The 19,836-nt window shown below is 51.5% G+C and overlaps 7 protein-coding genes across 7 annotated transcripts; 3 read left to right on the top strand and 4 right to left on the bottom strand.

The window, feature by feature from the left end:
* Positions 1 to 77: 77 nt before the first annotated feature.
* BJX68DRAFT_232713 (putative replication factor-a protein) lies at positions 78 to 1,273 on the top strand. The gene is made up of 3 exons (XM_071039529.1): positions 78 to 195; positions 252 to 343; positions 448 to 1,273. Exons 1-3 carry the CDS (start codon positions 192 to 194, stop codon positions 1,204 to 1,206), a joined length of 855 nt encoding a protein of 284 aa, XP_070901205.1. The 5' UTR covers positions 78 to 191; the 3' UTR covers positions 1,207 to 1,273.
* Positions 1,274 to 1,318: 45 nt separating this feature from the next.
* Positions 1,319 to 3,497, bottom strand: BJX68DRAFT_38318 (MATE family efflux transporter). The gene is made up of 3 exons (XM_071049072.1): positions 2,697 to 3,497; positions 2,287 to 2,645; positions 1,319 to 2,237 (listed from the first exon to the last, which is right to left on the bottom strand). Exons 1-3 carry the CDS (start codon positions 3,388 to 3,390, stop codon positions 1,431 to 1,433), a joined length of 1,860 nt encoding a protein of 619 aa, XP_070901204.1. The 5' UTR covers positions 3,391 to 3,497; the 3' UTR covers positions 1,319 to 1,430.
* A 670-nt stretch (positions 3,498 to 4,167) lies between these two features.
* On the top strand, positions 4,168 to 5,184 carry BJX68DRAFT_38324 (DUF202 domain-containing protein). Its single transcript, XM_071049073.1, has 2 exons — positions 4,168 to 4,484; positions 4,636 to 5,184. Exons 1-2 carry the CDS (start codon positions 4,348 to 4,350, stop codon positions 5,057 to 5,059), a joined length of 561 nt encoding a protein of 186 aa, XP_070901203.1. The 5' UTR covers positions 4,168 to 4,347; the 3' UTR covers positions 5,060 to 5,184.
* Positions 5,165 to 6,591, bottom strand: idi1 (isopentenyl-diphosphate delta-isomerase IDI1). The gene is made up of 3 exons (XM_071039528.1): positions 6,067 to 6,591; positions 5,616 to 5,954; positions 5,165 to 5,546 (listed from the first exon to the last, which is right to left on the bottom strand). The coding sequence occupies exons 1-3, from the start codon at positions 6,296 to 6,298 to the stop codon at positions 5,311 to 5,313; spliced, it is 807 nt and encodes a 268-aa protein (XP_070901202.1). The 5' UTR covers positions 6,299 to 6,591; the 3' UTR covers positions 5,165 to 5,310.
* A 674-nt stretch (positions 6,592 to 7,265) lies between these two features.
* On the bottom strand, positions 7,266 to 8,317 carry BJX68DRAFT_264786 (putative C2H2 finger domain protein (Ezf); the record flags this gene model as incomplete). Its single annotated transcript, XM_071045057.1, has 3 exons — positions 7,266 to 7,362; positions 7,422 to 7,495; positions 7,553 to 8,317. The coding sequence occupies 3 exons, from the start codon at positions 8,315 to 8,317 to the stop codon at positions 7,266 to 7,268; spliced, it is 936 nt and encodes a 311-aa protein (XP_070901201.1).
* A 1,651-nt stretch (positions 8,318 to 9,968) lies between these two features.
* BJX68DRAFT_232705 (uncharacterized protein) lies at positions 9,969 to 13,953 on the bottom strand. Its single transcript, XM_071039527.1, has 17 exons — positions 13,819 to 13,953; positions 13,488 to 13,762; positions 13,292 to 13,426; positions 12,694 to 13,236; positions 12,355 to 12,635; positions 12,146 to 12,233; positions 12,050 to 12,092; positions 11,968 to 11,988; positions 11,867 to 11,915; positions 11,719 to 11,803; positions 11,642 to 11,660; positions 11,560 to 11,574; positions 11,424 to 11,452; positions 11,068 to 11,143; positions 10,975 to 11,009; positions 10,854 to 10,917; positions 9,969 to 10,774 (listed from the first exon to the last, which is right to left on the bottom strand). The coding sequence occupies exons 2-17, from the start codon at positions 13,598 to 13,600 to the stop codon at positions 10,337 to 10,339; spliced, it is 2,034 nt and encodes a 677-aa protein (XP_070901200.1). The 5' UTR covers positions 13,601 to 13,762; positions 13,819 to 13,953; the 3' UTR covers positions 9,969 to 10,336.
* Positions 13,954 to 14,096: 143 nt separating this feature from the next.
* Positions 14,097 to 19,347, top strand: BJX68DRAFT_38238 (ubiquitin-binding serine/threonine protein kinase VPS15). Its single transcript, XM_071049070.1, has 3 exons — positions 14,097 to 14,431; positions 14,486 to 14,606; positions 14,659 to 19,347. Exons 1-3 carry the CDS (start codon positions 14,218 to 14,220, stop codon positions 19,130 to 19,132), a joined length of 4,809 nt encoding a protein of 1,602 aa, XP_070901199.1. The 5' UTR covers positions 14,097 to 14,217; the 3' UTR covers positions 19,133 to 19,347.
* The last annotated feature ends 489 nt before the right edge of the window (positions 19,348 to 19,836 follow it).

The raw sequence follows: 19,836 nt of genomic DNA, 5'->3' as shown, positions 1-19,836 counted from the left end.
AGTCAAGGCGGTCAGCTGCGGACCAGATGTTCTTCCGGAGCGCACTTGCAAACAAGGCAAACACTGCATCCCCGCGACGCGTCGAACACGTCCCGAAGAGGTAAAATGACTGCTCTCTGAAGCTTCAATACATTTCGCAACACTCTTGCTACACTCGCCTTTTCATACACAACTCTGACACAGACACGACCATGGGTAAATCTCACCATCTCCATCCCGCAAATACAGGAATTATTGCTAATTCTCCTCAGATAACTACGGCTATGGAAACACCTCCTTCGGAGGCGGCGGTGGTGGTGGCTTCATGCCTGGAGAAACAAACAGTCCCTCTGGAGGAGGAAAGGTACGCAACCCCTCCGTCTACCATACCCTTCTCACCCCTATACAACTCGATACAATGGAAGCCCCACAAACCCCAAAACCCGCACTAACACTACGTGCACGTAGAACGACAACAAAACCATGCGCCCGATAACAATCAAACAAGCCCTCGACGCAACACAACCGTACCCAGACGCCGACTACCAAATCGACTCGCAAGACGTCTCGAGCATCGTCTTCGTCGGCCAAGTGCGCAACATCAGCTCGCAGGCGACAAACATCACATACAAGCTCGACGACGGCACGGGCGAGATCGAAGCCAAGATGTGGATGACGCCGGACGACTCGATGGACACAACGGACGAAAGCGTGGCCTCGGGCGGGAAGGATCGCAATGGCGTCGAGATTAACAGCTACGCGAAGGTGTACGGGAAGCTCAAGTCTTTATTTGGGGACCGCAAGGTTATCACCACGCATTGTGTTCGGCCGGTTACGGATATCAATGAGGTGCATTTTCATTTCTTGGAGGCGGCTGCTGTGCATTTGTTTTTTACAAAAGGGCCCGCGCCTGCGGCTGGTGGGGCTGCTGGCGGTGCTGGTAGTGCGAAGGATGCCGCGATGGCGGGGATGGATAGTGGGTATGGGGCCGGGGGTGCTGCCGGTGGTGGTGGCGGACATCTGCCTGCGATGACGCCGCTGGCGAAGAGAGTGTATAATCTGCTCAGGACAGAGCCGCAGACAAATGAGGGAATGCAGGTGCAGCAGATTGCGGCCAAGCTGGGTGTTAGTATTGGGGATGTTGCGCGGGCTGGAGATGAGTTGCTTACTGCTTCTGTGATCTTCTCGACGGTTGACGAGAACACATGGGCTATTCTCGAGTATTAGGCCAATTATTTGCCTACATTGACTGATATAAAGATAGCGATATGAAAATCCAACGACTACCTGTATAAGTATAGATAAATCTAGCAAAATTCCCGTTACGCTGCCTTGATCAGCTTCTACATCACGTTCCATAATCACAATCAACCGCCCGTAAGACTTCATCATATCATACCACGTAGTATCCGTAAAACATACTCATTGTCCATTTCCAATTAAGGACATTTTCACGCCGCCGCATTCCTCCGCAGAGCATCCTCAACCGACCGATTCCAATCCGTCTGTGTGAGGAAAACAGCCTCGATTCCCGAAACCAAGCAAAGCGCTATAGCAACACCGGTCCAAAGCCCAAACAACCCCCAATGCAGGCCGAATGAGGTCCCAAAACTAATCGGCATGGCAATCGCATAGTAGCAAAACAGCTGGACGTACCCACCAATCTCCTGTCTTCCGAGCCCGCGAAGGATTCCGTTGCAGTTTGTTGCTAGGGCGTCGAAGAGCTGGAAGGCTGCGCAGAGGGGTAGGACTCGGGCGACGAGCTCGACGACCTCTTCCTCGGAGGTGAAGAGGTGCGGGATGTAGTAGCGGAGTGAGGAGATGAGGATCATGTTGCCCAGGCCGACAATGACTGCTCCCCACATGGCTACCTTGGCTGTGACTCGAGCGGCTGGGACGAGGCTGGCTCCGATCAGGTTTGCGACTCGAGTGCTGGCGGAGATTGACAGGGTGAAGGGAATCTGGAAGGTGATGGAGGATATCGTGGCCAGGACTGACTGCGCTGCCAGTTGGGTTGTTCCTAGATACGAGGATCCCAGGGTCAGGACCTCGAAGGCGAGACACTCTGCCTCCACCATTAGAAGTCCTGGAAGGGCCAGGCGAATCATCGGACCCCAGTTGTGCAGAGCGCGTCTTGTCAGCCCATTCCAGCACTCTGATCCGGCAACAAAGTACACATAGATGAACAGAAAAAGAGGCATCAGATTGTCGGTGATGGCCACGGCAATAGGCGCGCCAATGAAACCCCAACCGAAGTGCTACAGTACGAGTCAGCGAGGTGACGCCTGCATAAGGGAACAAACTTACCCAGACAAACAGCCAGTTCATAAAAGCATTAAGCGGTGCGCAAATAAGCAAGACATATAGCGATGCCGAGAAGATCCCCTGTGCTTGTACGAAGCGCTTTCCACTTTCAAAGCACGCGTAGCCCGGAGCTCCCAGAGCAACCACTTTCAGATATAGACCTGCCATCCGAGCTACATCCTCCTCTGGCACGATCCTGATCAATATCTTGTCGGCAAAGTACCACAGTAGCGCAATAGGGATAGTAATGACCCATAAGAAAAAGACCATCCTCTGCATCTGTAATCCCACGAGCTTCTTCTTTCCAGAGCCGTACGCCTGCGCACAGAGGGTATCTAAGCTGGTCGCCAAACCTTGATAGACTATCTCCGAGTTAGTATTCTGTTTGAGGATCATTGAACCGCGTGACATACCTGCATAACCTGTGATACTTGCACTCATACTCGCAAGACTAACCGCTCCCAACTCCGTCTTACCAAGATGACCTAGGGTAAAGATGCTCGCTACGGTCAAAGAATACTGGAGCAGGAAGGTAACCACAAGCGGAGCCGCGTTTTTGCCTATCACTTTCGCTTCTCGTCTCCATGTAGTCTGAATCAAGCCTGCAATAACTGCTTCCTCCCACTTCCGATCAATATCCTCCGCATCAACGGTATTGTATCCGGAGTTGCCGCCACCTCCACCCAGCAAAGCGGTGGTCTCTGCAGCGGAGGCACCCTCTGACCTTCGACGTTTACCAGCAGGACCCGGGTCGAGGCAATTGTTATCGCACAGAAGCTCCCGCTCGTCTTCGATGGCTTGTTCGCGCTCGCGCCGTGTTAGTCCTTCGTGGTCCGGGCGATGGGGCACCACAGTCGCATGGGAGACCGTCGTGAAGAAACTAGGTCGCTGGTAAGAACCAGCTAGGGAATGAGGCTGGCTGTGTATTGGACGGATTGTCGAAATCTCGGAAGTCTCATCGTCAGCGGTAAGCACGGATTGGTCGTCGTCATATTCCTCTAGATCTCTCGCAATGGCTCTTTCGGCAAGGGGAGAGCCTGAACGGAAGCTGCCACTGAAGGTTCGATCTTTTGGTGCGCTGAGCGCAGCACTCCCGTCGCGGGTCATGACTCGATTCTGTTTAGAATTCGTGGGGTAACGGAGTTAGAGAAAAGGTCATCAGCTGTGGAAAAATGTGCGCCAGCTCTTCATCTCAAAAGCACAATTGCGCAAGTGACCTATAGGTAAGAAAGCCACACTTGAAACAAGCCTGTTAGGAAGAAGGTGAGATTGAAAGAGGAAGAAAAGAGCCAGAGCAGCAAGACCGGTTGGAACCTCGGAGTCTACGGAGTATGCATGGCACTGTCCTCGATAAGACTTCGCCTCTGGGACCGTTCCGCGCTCGAGCCGGACTTGGGGATCCACCCATCATGATACCACCCTCGTATAGTGGTTGCAATCCAGCCGTGACTCACAGCGAGCATCCCAGCGGTGTGTCTCGGACAGGGAGGCGAATGTACTTGTCTATCATTTCGAGCACCAATAGAAACCCGTATGAAACTCGACCAAGGCCGCACACCCTTCAGAAACATGGCTGCGGAGAGAACGCAATCCTGTTCGTCCGTGCTGGCTTCGCTGACAGGATCTCGGATGCCCCGCAGATCGTCTCCATCCAGCGACCTTCCTCTCACAACTGTCAACAAAGGAACAATTGAGTCTGGCATTTTAGCATGGCTGTCGTCAATTGATATCTACCTCATCTTTCCACCCACAGGTAGCTCATGCTTCCAGAACTCTTCGAGAACGCAGCGAGAAGACTCGGAAAATGACATCACCAAACCAGGTTAGCCCAGCTTCGTGCATCACGTGCTCATCATCAAATCGGTCAGCTGCACTGGAAAAGATATCCAAAACGGTCCCCGACAGCTTAACCTCACGTCCAGCTCTCCACAGCCAGAAGATGCGAATTTGCAGGACCAAGCGCCTGTCTAGCAGCAGATCTCTGGATCGGATGTTTCGACGACCGCCGATATAAGCCAGTCTCCATCGTCTCTCCGTCACACAGTCATCCCTTGAGAGTACAACATGCCAGACACGGCCACATCAGGACAAGAGCCCGGTGAGGCTGCGGCTGCGGCTGCCGCTACGACTGGAGCCTGCACGCGACAACCGTATAACCCCTTGATTAATCTCACGAATACGAGACCCGTGCTCGTCGAAGAGTAAGCTTACGTTCCCCGGTTCCATTCCCGCTCCCCGCTTCTCCCATCCCCACCCGTTCGATACTCTCCACCATGCATCCATACACTTCCAGAGCAAGACAAAGCACCACAGTTCCATGTCATAGGTATAACCCTCATTGATCTTGAACAGCCACCTCGAATCCTCAAGCCACATCTTCCTAACCCGCCCCTACCTCGGCGCCCTGCTCTTCGAAAATGCCGCCTCAGACGCGCGCGACCACTGCGCAAACGAGCGCACATTCCTCTCCTGGCTTCGCCTCTCCATGTACCTGGGCATCGTGTCCATCGCACTCATAATCTCCTTCCACTTCCAGTCGCGGCCGTCGGCGCTGGAGCGCCGCATGGCGCTGCCCATGGGGATCATCTTTTGGGTGCTGGCTCTGGTTTCGCTGGTGAATGGGTTGGCGAATTATATCATTACGGTTAAGAAGTATAGCCGGAAGGCGGCCCTGGTGCAGAGTGGGTGGAAGACGCAGGTGACGTTTGTGGTTGTGGGAGGGGTCATTTTGGGGAGTTGTATTGTTTTGCTTGTTACGGATGCGCATCGGTCCTGAGGTGATACATTGATGTTGGGATAATGGGAATTGAGGAGTTTGTGCTCCTTGATATGGACATTCTGGGCAAGATAGAGCCCGCTGAATATAATATAATATAATATGTATATGCTTGATTGAATGCTTGAACATGCCCGAAATAACCAAAATGGTTTTCGCCAATGCAGGTTTCATGGAAATACCGCTGCTATAAGGTATCATTATTAAATCTATAACCCCGTCTTCTTATTCTTCTTCTTCTTAATCTCCCCTTACATGCGACGAATTTGCGTCTCGCCCTTGTACTGCTCCAGCGAGGGGGAACCCAGGTGGCCCCACCACTCAAACAGCATCGTATCGCAAATGAGCTTGAACCACGGCGTGAACTTTAGATCGGGCTGCTTGAACATCTCCTTCAGGTCGTCGGCGGACACGTACCGCGTGTCGCGGGCTTCGTTGGGGTTCACGTCGAGATCGACGTCGGCTTCGATGAAGAGGATATAATCAACTATCGAGAGAAAATGAACCAGTCAGTCACCGCTATTCCCATCCCGACAAGGAAAAGTTAAAAACCTACTCTCATGCTCCCCCCACTTCCCATCACTCGGCGCCTTATAATGAATTCTTGTAAAGAACTCAAATTTCTCAATGGGCACCTGCTCCGGCTTGATCCCCAATTCGTGGTTCAACTTCCGCTGCGCGGCGCGCTTCACGCCGAGGATCGCTGCGTCGAGCTGAGACCCCGTCTCGCCGGGGATGCCCAGCGGGTGCGAGCAGCAGGTATTCGTCCACATGTCCGGGAACGTGATCTTCTCGGAGGCGCGCTGTTGCAGGAGGAGGCGCTTTTGCGAGTCGAAGAGGAAGACGGAGAAGGCGCGGTGTAGGAGGCCGCGGTTTATGTTTGTCATTAGGTGGCCTAGAATATTTGAAAGATCGGTTAGCGATTGTCTCCTCTTAAATTCGAGGGGAGGGGAGGGGGCTTCGGTGTGAGAGCGGGGAATAGCGAAGCGGGGGGAGGAGGTTCGTACATGTCTTCTTGCTGGCGCTGCCAATGGGCTTGTCATCGTCGTCTAGGACAATGCAGACCTCGTCCATGAGACGGACCTGCTCGTCGTCGTATCCGGCGAGATCACTGCTGCCCGTGACGGATGTAATCGCCGTCGCAGGGAGAACCTCACGGGCAAGCGATGTATCGACATCGGGGAAAAGCGTGGCGACGTTGTCGGCCGTAATTCGTGTGATGGTCTCGGTAGCGCTCATAGTGGGCGATTGTATAGCGATTGAAGCGCGAAAAGGGGGTGGATTCTTTCGAAAAAGCAGATAGAGTAAACTTCAGCTTTCGCCGCCTCTGAAACTTTATATCGGGAATCGATCGGGGTCGGGGAAGTCGGGCTTGGGGCGATATTTGAACGACCCCCTCTTTGAGCGGTGAGTGCGGGCAGAACGACGAATCGGAGTATTTGCTTTCGCCGATGACAGATTATCGATTCGATGATCTTGCTCTCGAGTCTTCTGACCAAAAGAGAATCTCAGGGCGAGGCAATTGGTTCGTGGTTGGTTGCTCGGGAACCGGGCTGGAATGCGTTTCCTTTTTCTGACGGTCCCTGTGCGTGGGGAAGACGGCTACGCCAGTAGATCTGAGCACGGAGGACTGGTGGTACTCATTCAACGCTACAATAGATATTGACGAATGTTCGCTCCGATATTCGGTGGATTGATGGTTTAGAAGCTCTGGTTAGCAAGGGATGAATGTTGATTGTTTGCTACACTCTCAACCTCGAAAGTGGCGATCGCGTTCTGTCCTCAAGGCTCGGCAGTGGGGTACTGATGTCCGTGCAGAAGTATATATTTCTATGGAACAAAGAACGAGAACAAAAACGCAGACAAAAGCCATACCAAACATGATCTTCAAACTCAAAAGCTTCGACAAGTCAGCGCCAGTAATACCACATGGTCCTGCCATGTGGTCCTCCCACGGTCTATAACTCGCATGGTATGCTTGATTCAAAGGCAAATAACGACCGTTGAACAGCCCAACCACGATAGTAGGATGATACAAAACTCAAGCAATGCAGATGCAATCAAGCAAAAAGCCTCCCTAGCTCATGAAACACGTTGCCAGTTCCGGTCAGTTGTACAATGCTAGCCTTCGTCTAAGGATAGCGGAGAGTGCTCCTTCAAAGTGTGGATATGTGGTGTCCTGCATGAATCGGCTCAGGTGGAGCTCTTAGGTACGGCTACTCGTTTTGCGTGACGACCCGCTGGATTTTCTCTTAGGGGTACTGAATTCGACGGGCGATCTCCGGCATCCGTCTGCCACATGGCTGTAGAAGACTGACGTTAGCAATATACCCTCAAGGGCGCAGTGGAAACAACAACATACCGTGCGAGTGTATCGTGTCTGCTGAAACGGTAGCCGCATTGATCGCACCCGAATCTGCGAATCCCTCGATGAACCTATTCAATCATTAGCAACGATCAGAAGTGAGCTGGGGGGAACATCCTAATACATACACTGTCAATATGCCTCTTGAGGTCGGTCCTTCTTCCAAGGGTCTTTCCACAGTCCTCGCACGGGTATAGCTTTCTGCTGCTCGGGTCGTGCTTTTTCATGTGTTCCCGACAGTTAGACCGGCGCGTGAATTCGGCGCCGCACACGGTACACGTGAGGCCACTGGCAGGTGGAATCTTCAGTTGTCCTCGATTCGGCAAAGAGACACCTTTCAGAGCAATTTCAAAGGTAATCTCTGAAGGGGGCGCTGAAAGTTCTGCTGTCGAGTCACGGCCAACTTCCAGCTCAGCCGATGCTCGAATATCAGCTCTCATTTCCCCGAAGCCCTCCAGTCTCACAGGCGTGTCATTGGTCCCGAGTTGTACGTCAGGCGCAGGTATTGGCATAGACGGCTTCGTGCATTCCTGATATGATCCGTCTCGGTATTCCATGTTCGGCTCTTCCTTCACTTGGACATCAGGCTCTGAACGCGGGGTACCCGGCCAAAAATTGTACGTATGCATGGTCGTCATATCATGTCCTGTCCCGTAGTCTAAGTCTGGTCCGCGACTCGGTGAAGCACTCATCGTTTGTGGGCCGCAATAGCTGAGAGGCGAGGCAGAGGTCTCAGAGCCTGAATACGGGTCGTAAAACGTCGCGGGTGAAAGATGAGTAGTGTTAAGCGAACATCCGTATGGCAAGGTGACCGGCATCATTTGGCCTAGCCAATCCGCCGAATCATGCTCTGATGGCTGATACTGTCTCATGTAGTCGCCACCGAGGCCCATGTCACAATATGATATCCCCAACCCTGTGTCTATTGAGGGAAAAGAAAATGCTGGAGCAGAGCGCGAGATAGAGGGATATGCTGGGAGACTTCGCGGCGCCGCATTGTTTGATGATGAGGATGAGGATGGAGGCTGAGAAGAGGGAGATTGAAAAAGTTCAGAAGGGTAATTCATCATTGATGAAGTGAGTTGGAAGGAACCCTGATGGCAGCCGGATAAGATATAGAAGTGACAATGGTAGGATAAGGCACCTTCCACTAGTCCAATGATGGCTCTTCAATGTTGCTCAAGCGATTGTTGTAGTCAGGAAATATGTAGGCGTTCAGTCTTGAAATGACGACGCCTTCGGAGCCGAAATAAAAGAAGAGTAGACCAAGCAGAATGCTTCAGTAAAATAAAGATGCGCGGTTGATAATGGCTTAATCAATTCGTCAGGAACAGATCATTCGATGATTGGAAGGGCCCTTTTCAGGCGGAAGGAGTGAAGAGTGCTTATAGGCAACGGCCTCGATACCCTGCCTAGCAAGGCAGAATTCGAGGGGTGCTGCTGCATGTGTGTATGAAAAGAAACAGGGAAGAGAAGCCGGTGTGTCATGGCCTGCTAGGAGGCGGAAGAGAAGGGGGGGTGGTGTGTGGAGAGAGCGAGGGTACCTAGGTGCTGCTGTGCAGGGCCGGACCGAATTGATTACAACCAAGTCTGCTAGACGGAGATAGGCGCGGCATTTTAGAGACGTGAACAAGGAATTAGCGCCAAAATGATGTGACCGGCCAGCTTCCATCAATCAGTGATGGCTTCGACAGAGGGGGGTTGCATAGGCTGATGAAATGACTGGAGAAGCGGTCACTACTGCAGCCAAACGATTTTGTCCGAAACGACAGGGCCCCAAATGTCAGTGGATGGGTCGAGAGACGAGGAATAAGCGCTGCCAGCGAGGCGGCGAGGATCACTCAGGGATCGTGGTCGAAATGATGCTAAAGGAAGATGCAGCCAGGTCCACGGGGAGGGGGGAGGGCCTCGAATCACACTGGAAGGCACGGAACAGGCACAGCGGCCGCAGGAGAATCGCTGAGGACGCCTGGCATCTCCGATCGCCGCTCGCTGGGGTGAGCAGCAACGCAGAAATTTGTTTCTTTCTCTTGTTGAATCAGGCATAGTGAGGACCCGACAGTCTGGTTCCTAGCTTGGCAGAAATATGCACTTGGGCAGTGCGTGTCGCCAGGTATGATTGGCAAACACAGCCGCAGCATCCGAGAGCCGGAGGGGTATCGCGAAACACTGAGCTGAAGATTTGCACAAGGCATTATCGAGGCTGTTTTGTCGAGGGTCTGGATGGAGAGTGATGGAGGAGGGTTGGAAGAAGGTTGGAGAGCGGAGGCACGGAAGTTGGGTGGTCGTAGGCGAAAGAGGGGGATCTCTGCCCAGGCGAACTGTGCAGATGCGAAGCGCCAGGACAATAATTGATCGCCATACAATCTGATTTGTTCGAGGACTACTGCATAAAGCAAAGAAGTATTGTTGCTTATTATTTTCTTTCTTCAGTTGGCTCTCCCGTTCATACTATTGGTCTTACCCCAGAGGTTGCACAACACAACTCTGACATTTTTCGTCCAAATTTTGGCAACCAGAAGGAGGCAATCCTGGCACTAAACTGAGGTTAATATTTGCTACTTGTACATTGCTCAATTGTACATGCCGCTGGCCGACGTTGAAGATCGCAGTGGGCGAGGGAAAGTGGGTCAGAGAGGAGGACTACATATGCATCTACAGATTGATGAAGAGAAAGGTAACGTGGCATAGGTCCTCCTCCTCTTTGACATCTACCGGGCATTTTACCCACATTCAAATCTAGTCGAACTAATCCGCAAGCTTCCACACTAGGGCCTCTAGTGGTGTTGAACCTTGCAGGTGACGGGTGCGTGGGAATACGGATCAGGGTAAGTTCTTGGTACTTCGTCCACGAAGCACTCTGAGCATGATTCGCTCCCTAGGCGCTCTTCGAACCTCCTCACGGTAGTCCATCACTGACGATTGCGATGGTGAACTCCCACCGCAGCCGCCACCCTTTCCACTTGCACGCGCAGCCGTTCCATATCCTCGAGCATACTCGCAACGTTGACATCTTGTCCCGACTGCTGTGGGCTGTCAGTATACCTCGCAGGTGTAGGAGTAGCTTGGCCATTTGTATTGATATTAGATGCCACACGCATCGCATGGTGCCCAGAATGCCCCGAGCGAGATTGGATGATTGAGGTTGGGTGGCTTAATTCCCGGGGAGTCATTCGTGACCCAGATTGCTTCCTCTGCGACGATAAGAGGCGCCGACCTGATTCGTAAGCCCAAAGCAACGCGACGCACGGAAGGTGTGTTGCCCTGAGAAGAACGATGCGCACTCGTCGAATATCCTCTGCCGATAGAAACAGCCTCATAGGGCGGATACAGAGTAGAGGGATCAGGTTCTGTGGAACCGACGGTGTCCCTGGTTAGTGCCATCGTCTAGAGGAGGACCATCACAAGGTACAGGCGTCGCACACTCACCAATGGCGGCAAAAAGTACGTCAACCTCTTCGATGTGCTACTCTCCAAAACGTAGATGGCAAGCCTATCCCGATTGGTCAGTGGCTGCGATCATGGCCCATTATAAAGTTTTGTTACTGACTGAAAAAGATACTCTTCTCGGGCATGAGACATCACCTAGAATATGGCAAGGATCAGCATCACAATCCGTGTTGGAGACAGTAGGAGAACCTACACCCTCTAAGCTCATGCTCATCAAACTGACCAGTGACGAAATCAGTAGCAGACTTGTCACCGACACAAAAACAAGCCTAAGACATCCGTATCAGCCTGCGAACACCCGAACACGAGGCGAACCTCTCCCTCGTGGTCAAGCGGGTAGACAAGGCCTGCGATTTGCACCGCCCCTAGTGCCGGCGCCAAAATTCAAGACATCAGACGTTCAATAACAGAATGAGCAGAGAAAATCAAAGAAGAAAAAAGAATATCCAGGTGAAGAATCGAAACGTGACAAAAGGTGTATGCTGGGGCTTCGGGGAGTGTTCCATGTTCTGTGGCGCAGCTTCTAGATTGGCTTGAGGGGGAACTCACATTAAACCACATCCAAAGATCGGGGAAATCTAAAATTTAGCGCGTCAGTCAACTAAACGCCAGAGCCAACCATTTTGGCCAGAAAGCCTGATTCCAAATTTCACTGCATGACAGACGCCGAGCGTGTCGCACTTACATCCGAGCAAATGTCCTGTGAGCCAACCATTTCAGCCACATCAGTAAACGCAGATCTGCCTTTGATTTCAGGTGTGACGCACGAATCCCAAGTAATTCGATCTGCCTCGCGTGGCTAATCAGCAAAGCGGTCAAAATTGATGGATCTTCACCGACTTACCCAAAGAACACATTGACCAAAATCCATGACATTTTCTTCGAAGAAAGTCGGTCACGGGCGAGCATGGTGAACGTAGTCAAGAACCCTAGATCCCAGCTGTCAATCTACTTTCGATAAGCCACATTGGGGTCTGTAGCGACCCACTTACCCAAGTACAAGATGATGATCACCGGCGTGAAGCGAAAGAAAGCTTTAGTCTAGACCATTCGAGTCAGCCTTAGCGCCTAATGGGGAGATTTGCCCTGTTACCATTTCTTTGAGGACAGGAATCTATCGCCGACGGACTTTGTCAGTACTAATTCCGCGACTTGCATTTGTGGCCGTGACCTACCAGACTCCCAAAATATGGGTTTAGGCTCACGAGGGAGAATATCCTGTTGCAAATGTCTCGTCAGAAAAGCACCACGGGCGCTCAGTTTCCACATACCTAGGAACAAGGAACAGTGCCTCCAAAGATAGTACATCGAATGACAAGTCAATGATGTAACTATCCTGGTTGGTCAGGCCGACGATTCCTGCAGCGTTCAGTAAGTAACCACAAAGGTATCGATTTTCGCGTTCGCTCCTGGAGTCCCGGGTACAGTCCTTCGGGGAAAGTCGCACTTCGTTACGGATGCGAAAGATAGCCAGACTTACTTGTGATAACAAAGACCAGACCAGTTCCGATGATACATAGGTCCCAAAGATTCCAGAATGTCATTTGATAAAAGAGCATCCCTGAGTCAACGAAACCGCTTAGTTCATCATACGCAAACGCAGCAATCCAGACATACAGAAGGGCTTCAAAGCCTCCTACTCTCGTCGGGTTCCTTTCGATAAGCACTGCATAGTAGAGAAGAAGGAAGGAGACGAAGAAGGCAGCCTCAAAAGCCTTCCTATACACTGGCACCCTTAACCGTGAGTAGGGATCTGCTGTTCTGGATGGTGTCAGTATGGTACTCTTCGTTCCAATCTAGGCGACTCAGGGAAACGTACCTCTTATTGAAGAATTGAGGTTTCTTGGTCGAATGTACGCTCAGTGAGTCCCAGAAGACAATCTCGCCATTCCAGAGATCGTCTACCACCTTTTGAACAACTCTTTGGCTTAGAAATTTCTTTGCATGGGCAATAGTCGCAATTTCCAGCGCATTGAGCCCAATGAACATGAAGAACTCTTCACCAGCATCTTCATAGTGGATTCCGTTTTCGGAATCGTGTTGGCCGCTTCCATAGGAACTCACACGCCGTCTGTTGCTCCCAAAAACATGAGATTGAAAAGAGGCACCTGACAATAGAGGAGTGCTCTCATTTCCCTCAGCATTTCGAAAAGCTGCAAGGCTAGACTCGCCAGCTTCGGCTTGATCTACACTAGTCGACTGTTGAGGCGATACCCTAAGTTCCTCGAGCAGATACTCAATCAAGTCGCGTTGATTGAGGTGGCATAGAAACTGCCAGGCAATGTACTCGCACACATAGCCTCGAGTTTCATCAAAGCCACCATCATGTTCAGCTGCCTTGTCAAACTTCCACTTCAAGATCCTGGAAAAAATGAACCGAAGAACTTGGTCAGACTCAAGAAACTTGGGCAGCTTACATCAATGCGGATACAATACATGGGTTATGCGAGTTCTCTGCCAGAGAGTTGACCAGCATCCGGAGGCGAGGATTCGGCGCGGATTTTATCTCCTCGAATGTATACAAGACCTCAAAGACCGATGAAGTCAGAAAGCTATAACAGATTGTGTTAGAGATGGCTTTTACTGGCAGTCCAGTGATCTTTGGCGCATTACTTGTTCAGTTTGAGGACCACATCAAAGAGCGGTTCATTGTCGTCAATGATCGGAATGTCAAGATATTCATGTTCCATTGGCGGAGGCAGCGATGAAGCAGAGTCTCGCCTCATGATGCGAACCAGAGTACCCCACGGTCAGATGTCGGAGAAAGCGAGATTTGTGAATTCCGGGAAGTAATTTCAATAACTAGAATTCAAGCAAAACCCGTTGAGCTTCATGCGCAGAGAGGCATCAGTTCAGAGGCGCGGGACTCAGGTTTGCAGTATTTATGTCTGGCTGCGGATTAGACTACTATAGATAGCATCTTCAGGAGGTGGGAATGGCTTACGTGCAGGAAGAAGCCGTGATTGCCGATTGTGTCATGGTCTTGCGCAGACTGACGAGGCTGTTGAAGCTCCTCCCGGGAGTGACTATCGGCCCATTCCACGATATCTTTTTCGATTCCTTTAAAATATGACGAAAGAAGCATGCGGTTGAGATATGAAACATTGGATGTTGTTTGGCCAGGAGCAGGAGAGCATGCCTTCACCGCCTTTGGGTCATGTGACAGTGACCATCAGCCGCCCCTCTACGCGTCGTCCTCCACTCATGATCTCCGATCGTGCAGCTCTGTTGTCGGAGAGCTTGCAGAATAGTTTGACGGCTTCATGTAAGCGGAGCCCTATACTCATGCAGTATACTTCTCTATCGTGACTTTAAACCCCCATGAAATGAAGCCGTCTTCATTATGGGTCAAGGCTATTCCCTCACGACCCTTTCGGTGGGCTCGGCGGGGATCGATATCCCGGAGCTATCAGACCTGACATATGAGAAGTCCATGGGCGGCGGCAGGTTCATGAAAAGCATTCGAGCGAGGCAAAAAAATGGCCTGGTCGTTGTAAAGGTAATAATGAAGCCGTATGCCAGTATGAAACTGGAGCCATACGTCAGAGCCATCATTCGTACGTTTTATCGTTGCTACCTATCAGATTGAACACGCTAATACTCCGGTGTAGGCGAACGCAAGTTGTTATCGGATGTTCCGAACGCACTTGGTTCCCAGCGAATACTTGAAACGAGTACTGGTGGGTATCTCGTCCGCCAATACATCCACAGTTCGCTGTATGATCGGATGAGGTACACACAAATAGTTTGGACCACTATAAGACAACGATGCTAACCGACATAGTACTCGGCCCTTTCCGGAAAATATCGAAAAGAAATGGATTGCTTTTCAACTGCTCTGTGCTCTCCGGGATTGCCACGCGCTGGACGTGTTCCATGGCGATATCAAGACAGAGAATGTCTTAGTCACCTCCTGGAATTGGGTGTATCTCTCTGATTTCTCCTCTTCGTTCAAACCTACTTTTCTTCCAGAGGACAACCCTGCCGACTTCTCATTTTACTTTGATACATCAGGGCGACGAACCTGCTACCTCGCCCCGGAAAGATTCCTCGTGGCGGGAGAAGAACCGGGCAGCAGGAACGTGAATTGGGCTATGGATATATTCAGCGCTGGCTGTGTTATTGCAGAGCTATTCCTAGAAGCGCCTATCTTCAACCTGAGCCAAATCTACAAGTATCGGAAGGGAGAATACAGTCCCGAACACAGTCAGATAGCGAAGATCGAGGATCCTGAAATCCGTGCCTTGATCCTTCACATGATCCAGCTTGATCCGGAAGCAAGATACTCAGCTGAGGAATACCTAAACTTTTGGAAGATCAAGGCATTCCCCGAATACTTTTACAGTTTCCTGCACCAGTACATGTCGCTTATGACCGACCCATCCTCCGGGAGAACCCAGGTGGAAGCTGGCTCAGCAAATCGAGGAGAGGCCGACGACAGGATAGAGAGGGTATTCCTTGATTTCGATAAAATATCCTATTTTCTAGGCGCAACTCCCAAAGCCGGCAAAGATGGCTCTGCTTGCACGACATCTAGGCTTACAAGCGGTACTTTCCCCGTTGAACTGGACTTGCCACGCTACGAATACCAGAGTTCGAAGGCTCAAGCGCCAGTTGACGATGGCGTGCTGATCTTCTTAACCCTCGTCGTCTCTAGTCTCCGCAATACCTCCAAATCGTCCGCCCGGATTAGGGCTTGCGACGTTCTTCTTGCCTTTGCCGAGAGATTATCCGACGAGGCCAAGTTGGATCGCATTCTCCCATACATCATGGTTCTTCTAAACGACAAGACAGACGCTGTCAAAATTGCTGCAATGCGCGCTCTCGCACGATTACTAGAGATGGTCCAGGTTGTGTCACCTCTCAATGCACACTTGTATCCGGAATACCTTTTTCCGAGAATGCAGCCGTTCATCTCCAGCTCGAACTCCAGCCCCAGTCCGTCAGTTCGCGCTGCTTATGCATCGTGCATCGCATCATTAGCGCAGTCGTCTCTCAGGTTCTTGGATATGATTCAGGCGCTGCGCTCTGATACGCGCCTATCTACCCTGATACCTGCGGGCTCTGAGCCAAGATGGACTGAAGATGCTACCTATCACAATCTTTACGACGTCGCGAGGCTAGATCTTCTCGATTACTTCGAAGCCCATACGAAGGCACTGCTGACGGACACAGATGCGTCTGTACGTCGCGCATTTCTTGGGTCGGTGTCCAGCCTTTGTGCATTCTTTGGAAATTTAAAAACCAACGAAGTTATATTGAGTCACCTCAATACATATCTAAATGATCGAGACTGGATCCTCAAGTGCGCTTTCTTTGAGGCCGTTGTGGGTGTTGCTGCCTACGTTGGAAGTACGAGTCTGGAACACTACATCCTACCACTGATGGTGCAGTCGATGACAGACCCGGAAGAGTTTGTTGTCGAGAGGGTCATCAGGTCGCTTGCGGCTATGGCTGATCTTGGTCTTTTCCAGAGATCAACCACCTGGGACCTCTTGCATACCACAGTGCGTTTCCTAATACATCCAAACGTCTGGATCCGAGAGGCATCTGTCACCTTCGTTGTCAACTCCACGAAATTTTTGTCCCCGGCTGATAAGTATTCTATCCTTACACCCCTTGTGCGTCCCTTCTTGAAGGTGAATATATTGAACTTTACCGAGGGAGACATGCTCGAAGCTCTCAAATCTCCGCTCCCGAAAGCTGTGTATGATTTAGCATTTGTGTGGGTTTCGAAGACAGAGAAGGGCCTCTTTTGGAAATCCATCAATCGAGACGGCGCTTCGGCCCTAGGTGCTAATGACGGCCTGCTTCCGAAGAGAAGCCAACGAGCTTATTCTTTGAGCGCCCAGCCTAAGAACGAAGAGGACGAACAATGGATTACCAGGTTGAGAAATATTGGTATGGGAACAGAGGACGAGTCCAAGTTTCTCGCTCTTGGGGAGTATATCTGGAGAGTCTCAACACGCCAAACAAAAGATAGTGAGGCCGCCGTGTATCCCTTGAATAATGTCGTCGCCCTGAACGACTATGGGGTCACCCCTCAGACCGTGTTCTTTGATAAGAATCAAAACGTCAAGGCACGGAGGAATTCGCTTGGGAAAATCCAAACTCACCGGGCGGAAGATCGCACGACACATACTATTACTGACGCATTACTCGATGCGTCGACCACAATTGACAACGCTCCAAACTCTCGCCGCCGACATCCGCACACAAGAAGCAATGTGCCAAAGGATATCGGGGTCGCAGTGGCTACTCCTCGGCAAAATGCCATAGACGTGCTCCGTGCCGAAAACTCACCCAGCTCTTCACCGTTGGCATCATCGCCGAGTGCAGCTCCAGGATCTCGACCAATGTCACCGCCAAGCTCAGATGCTGAACGCAGAGCACATGAGGGTAGACAGAGCCCGGGGCAAGAGAGCTCGTCAAACGAGACAGAAACCCTTGGCGTGAAACGATTGATGGCTGGAGTCCAGAAGAAGCCAAGCGCTATAAGTTTACTCAGTCGAAGGGATACGGCAAAAGCATTCGCGGAAACGGGCACGAGCTCAGCCAATGCATTTGGACGGATCGGTGCTCCGGCTCAGCAGGATGCTATTGAGCCGTCTACCTCGCCCGCTCCCCGAGAAAGAAAGCCACATGATTACCCGCTGCAACACCGCGCTAATCATTCTTACGCCGGTGATGACCCTATGATTCTCAAACTACTAGACTCTGTTTTCGCAGAGAATTATCCAACAGACTTCTTCGATCTCGGGCCATATGTCAAAGAAGTGGATAATCGACGGCCAATCGTGAAGGCAAATGATCGCGATGCCAACAACGTCTGGAAACCGATAGGAGGCCTAGTTGCCCTTTTCGGTGAGCATAGCGGCCCTGTAAACCGGGTAGTTGTAGCCCCAGATCATTCATTCTTCGTTACGGGCTCCGACGACGGAACCGTCAAGATCTGGGACACTACCCGGCTTGAGAAGAACCTCACCCCTCGGTCTCGCCAGACTTACCGCCACTCTTCCGAAGCCAAGGTCAAAGCATTGACTTTTATCGAAAACACGCATACATTCGTCAGCGGTGCGACCGATGGTAGTATTCATGCGGTCAAGGTTGATTATCACAATTCCAGCGGCACAGTACGGTACGGAAAGCTCCAGTTAGTACGGGAATATCAGCTATCAACGGCCGATGACGGGACCGTTGAACATGCCATTTGGTTAGAGCACTTTCGAGTCGACGCCCAGTCAACGCTGCTCATCGCGACAACCATGTGTCGAATCATTGCTCTGGACATGAAGACCATGCTTCCGCTCTACACACTCCAGAACCCAATCCATCACGGAACCCCTACGACATTTTGCTGCGACCGTAAGCACAACTGGCTCCTTGTTGGTACGACACACGGCATCCTCAATCTCTGGGATCTTAGATTCCAGGTCCGGCTGAAAGCTTGGGGTCTTCCAGGCTCGGGCCCTATCCACCGACTACAAGTACATCCAACCAAGGGCCGTGGACGATGGGTATGCGTGTCCGGGAGCGGCAGCCACGGAAACGAAATCACCGTCTGGGACATTGAAAAGGTCAAGTGCCGAGAGGTATATCGAGCAGACACCCCGGGACCCACCCCTTCCGCCAACGGCGCCTCCGAAACCCACCGACTGAAGCAAGCCCATCTAAGCACAAAGGAATACGAAGCCTGGCACGTAGAAGGCGACCGTCCCGAGGGCATGCTCAGCCGCTTCGCAACAGACGGCCCCTCATCCGTCGAACATCCCTCGGGCCCCTCGCCCACAGCCACCCCATCCGGAATCTGCACCTTCGCCGTCGGCTTCGACTCGCCGGACGACGGACGAGACAACACCACCCGCTGCGGCTTTATCATCTCCGGCGGCTGCGACCGCAAGATCCGATTCTGGGACCTCGCGCGCCCAGAGCTTTCATCTATCGTCAGCGGGCTCGATCCCGTCACTGATGGGGTTGCGACGCCGACACCCCGCTACGATCTTTCACAGCCCAGTCCGTCTCTCCTCGTGACGACCGAACACCTCCCCAGCGCAGCTCCGACCACCAGCGGCTCAAAGGGTGCGGGGAAGAGAGGTGGTGGGAGCGGCCGGTTACCGCGGAGCACGGTCATTAGTCTCCAGCAGCAACAGCTCCTGAAAAGCCACTTGGACTTTATTCAGGATATCGCGGTCCTGCGGGTTCCGTATGGCATGGTTATCAGCGTTGATCGGGCGGGCATGGTTTATGTTTTCCAGTAATCTCGAGGACTAAGAAGTTATAGAGCAGTAAGGTTGTCATGTACCAACCAAATATGACATATTTCAAGAAACACCGGATCAAACAAAGTCTCACAATCGAATCTATTCTCCCCGTCTCCTCAACACAGTCACCTGCACAGTCAACAAAAGCTCCGATTGCGCCATATGCCTTAACTTATGCCGCAGGGAGGGGTTCTATTTACCAAAACAAAGGGCATCTTACTTCATATTGGGCTTGTGGCTTAGTGGTATCATGACTGGATCAATCAGGAGGTCCCGGGTTTATCCCCGGCGAGTCAATTTTTGTCCATTGTTGGGGCTTTTGTCGTCGTTGTTGTTGTTGCTGCTGGGACCCGCCACGCGGGGGTTCTCATCAGCTGCAAAGCCTCTTTGTGTATGTGCATCATCGCTTTATGGTTTGACTAATTAATGGTGATGTTGGGTTTTATTTCGCGATATTTACACTCAACAGAGTACTATTATGTCGAATTCCTACGCTGTTGGGAGGCTTGGTTGTTTGCTGAGTGCGATCTATACATAGTAGACGCCGGAGTCGACGATATATATCACCACCACACTTCAACCGAGAGAACGTGGAAGCGAACAACACAACACAGCATGGGATATGGTATTAAGAGTGGGCATCATGACATGGCAATTGACTCTACTCGGAGTTGCTCGAACCACAAAGTATGGATTGCTCG

The sequence above is a fragment of the Aspergillus pseudodeflectus genome, assembly GCF_044049435.1.
Source record: "Aspergillus pseudodeflectus strain CBS 756.74 chromosome Unknown BJX68scaffold_12, whole genome shotgun sequence".
NCBI lineage: Eukaryota > Fungi > Ascomycota > Eurotiomycetes > Eurotiales > Aspergillaceae > Aspergillus > Aspergillus pseudodeflectus.
This window is presented reverse-complemented; position numbering and strand designations above follow the sequence as displayed.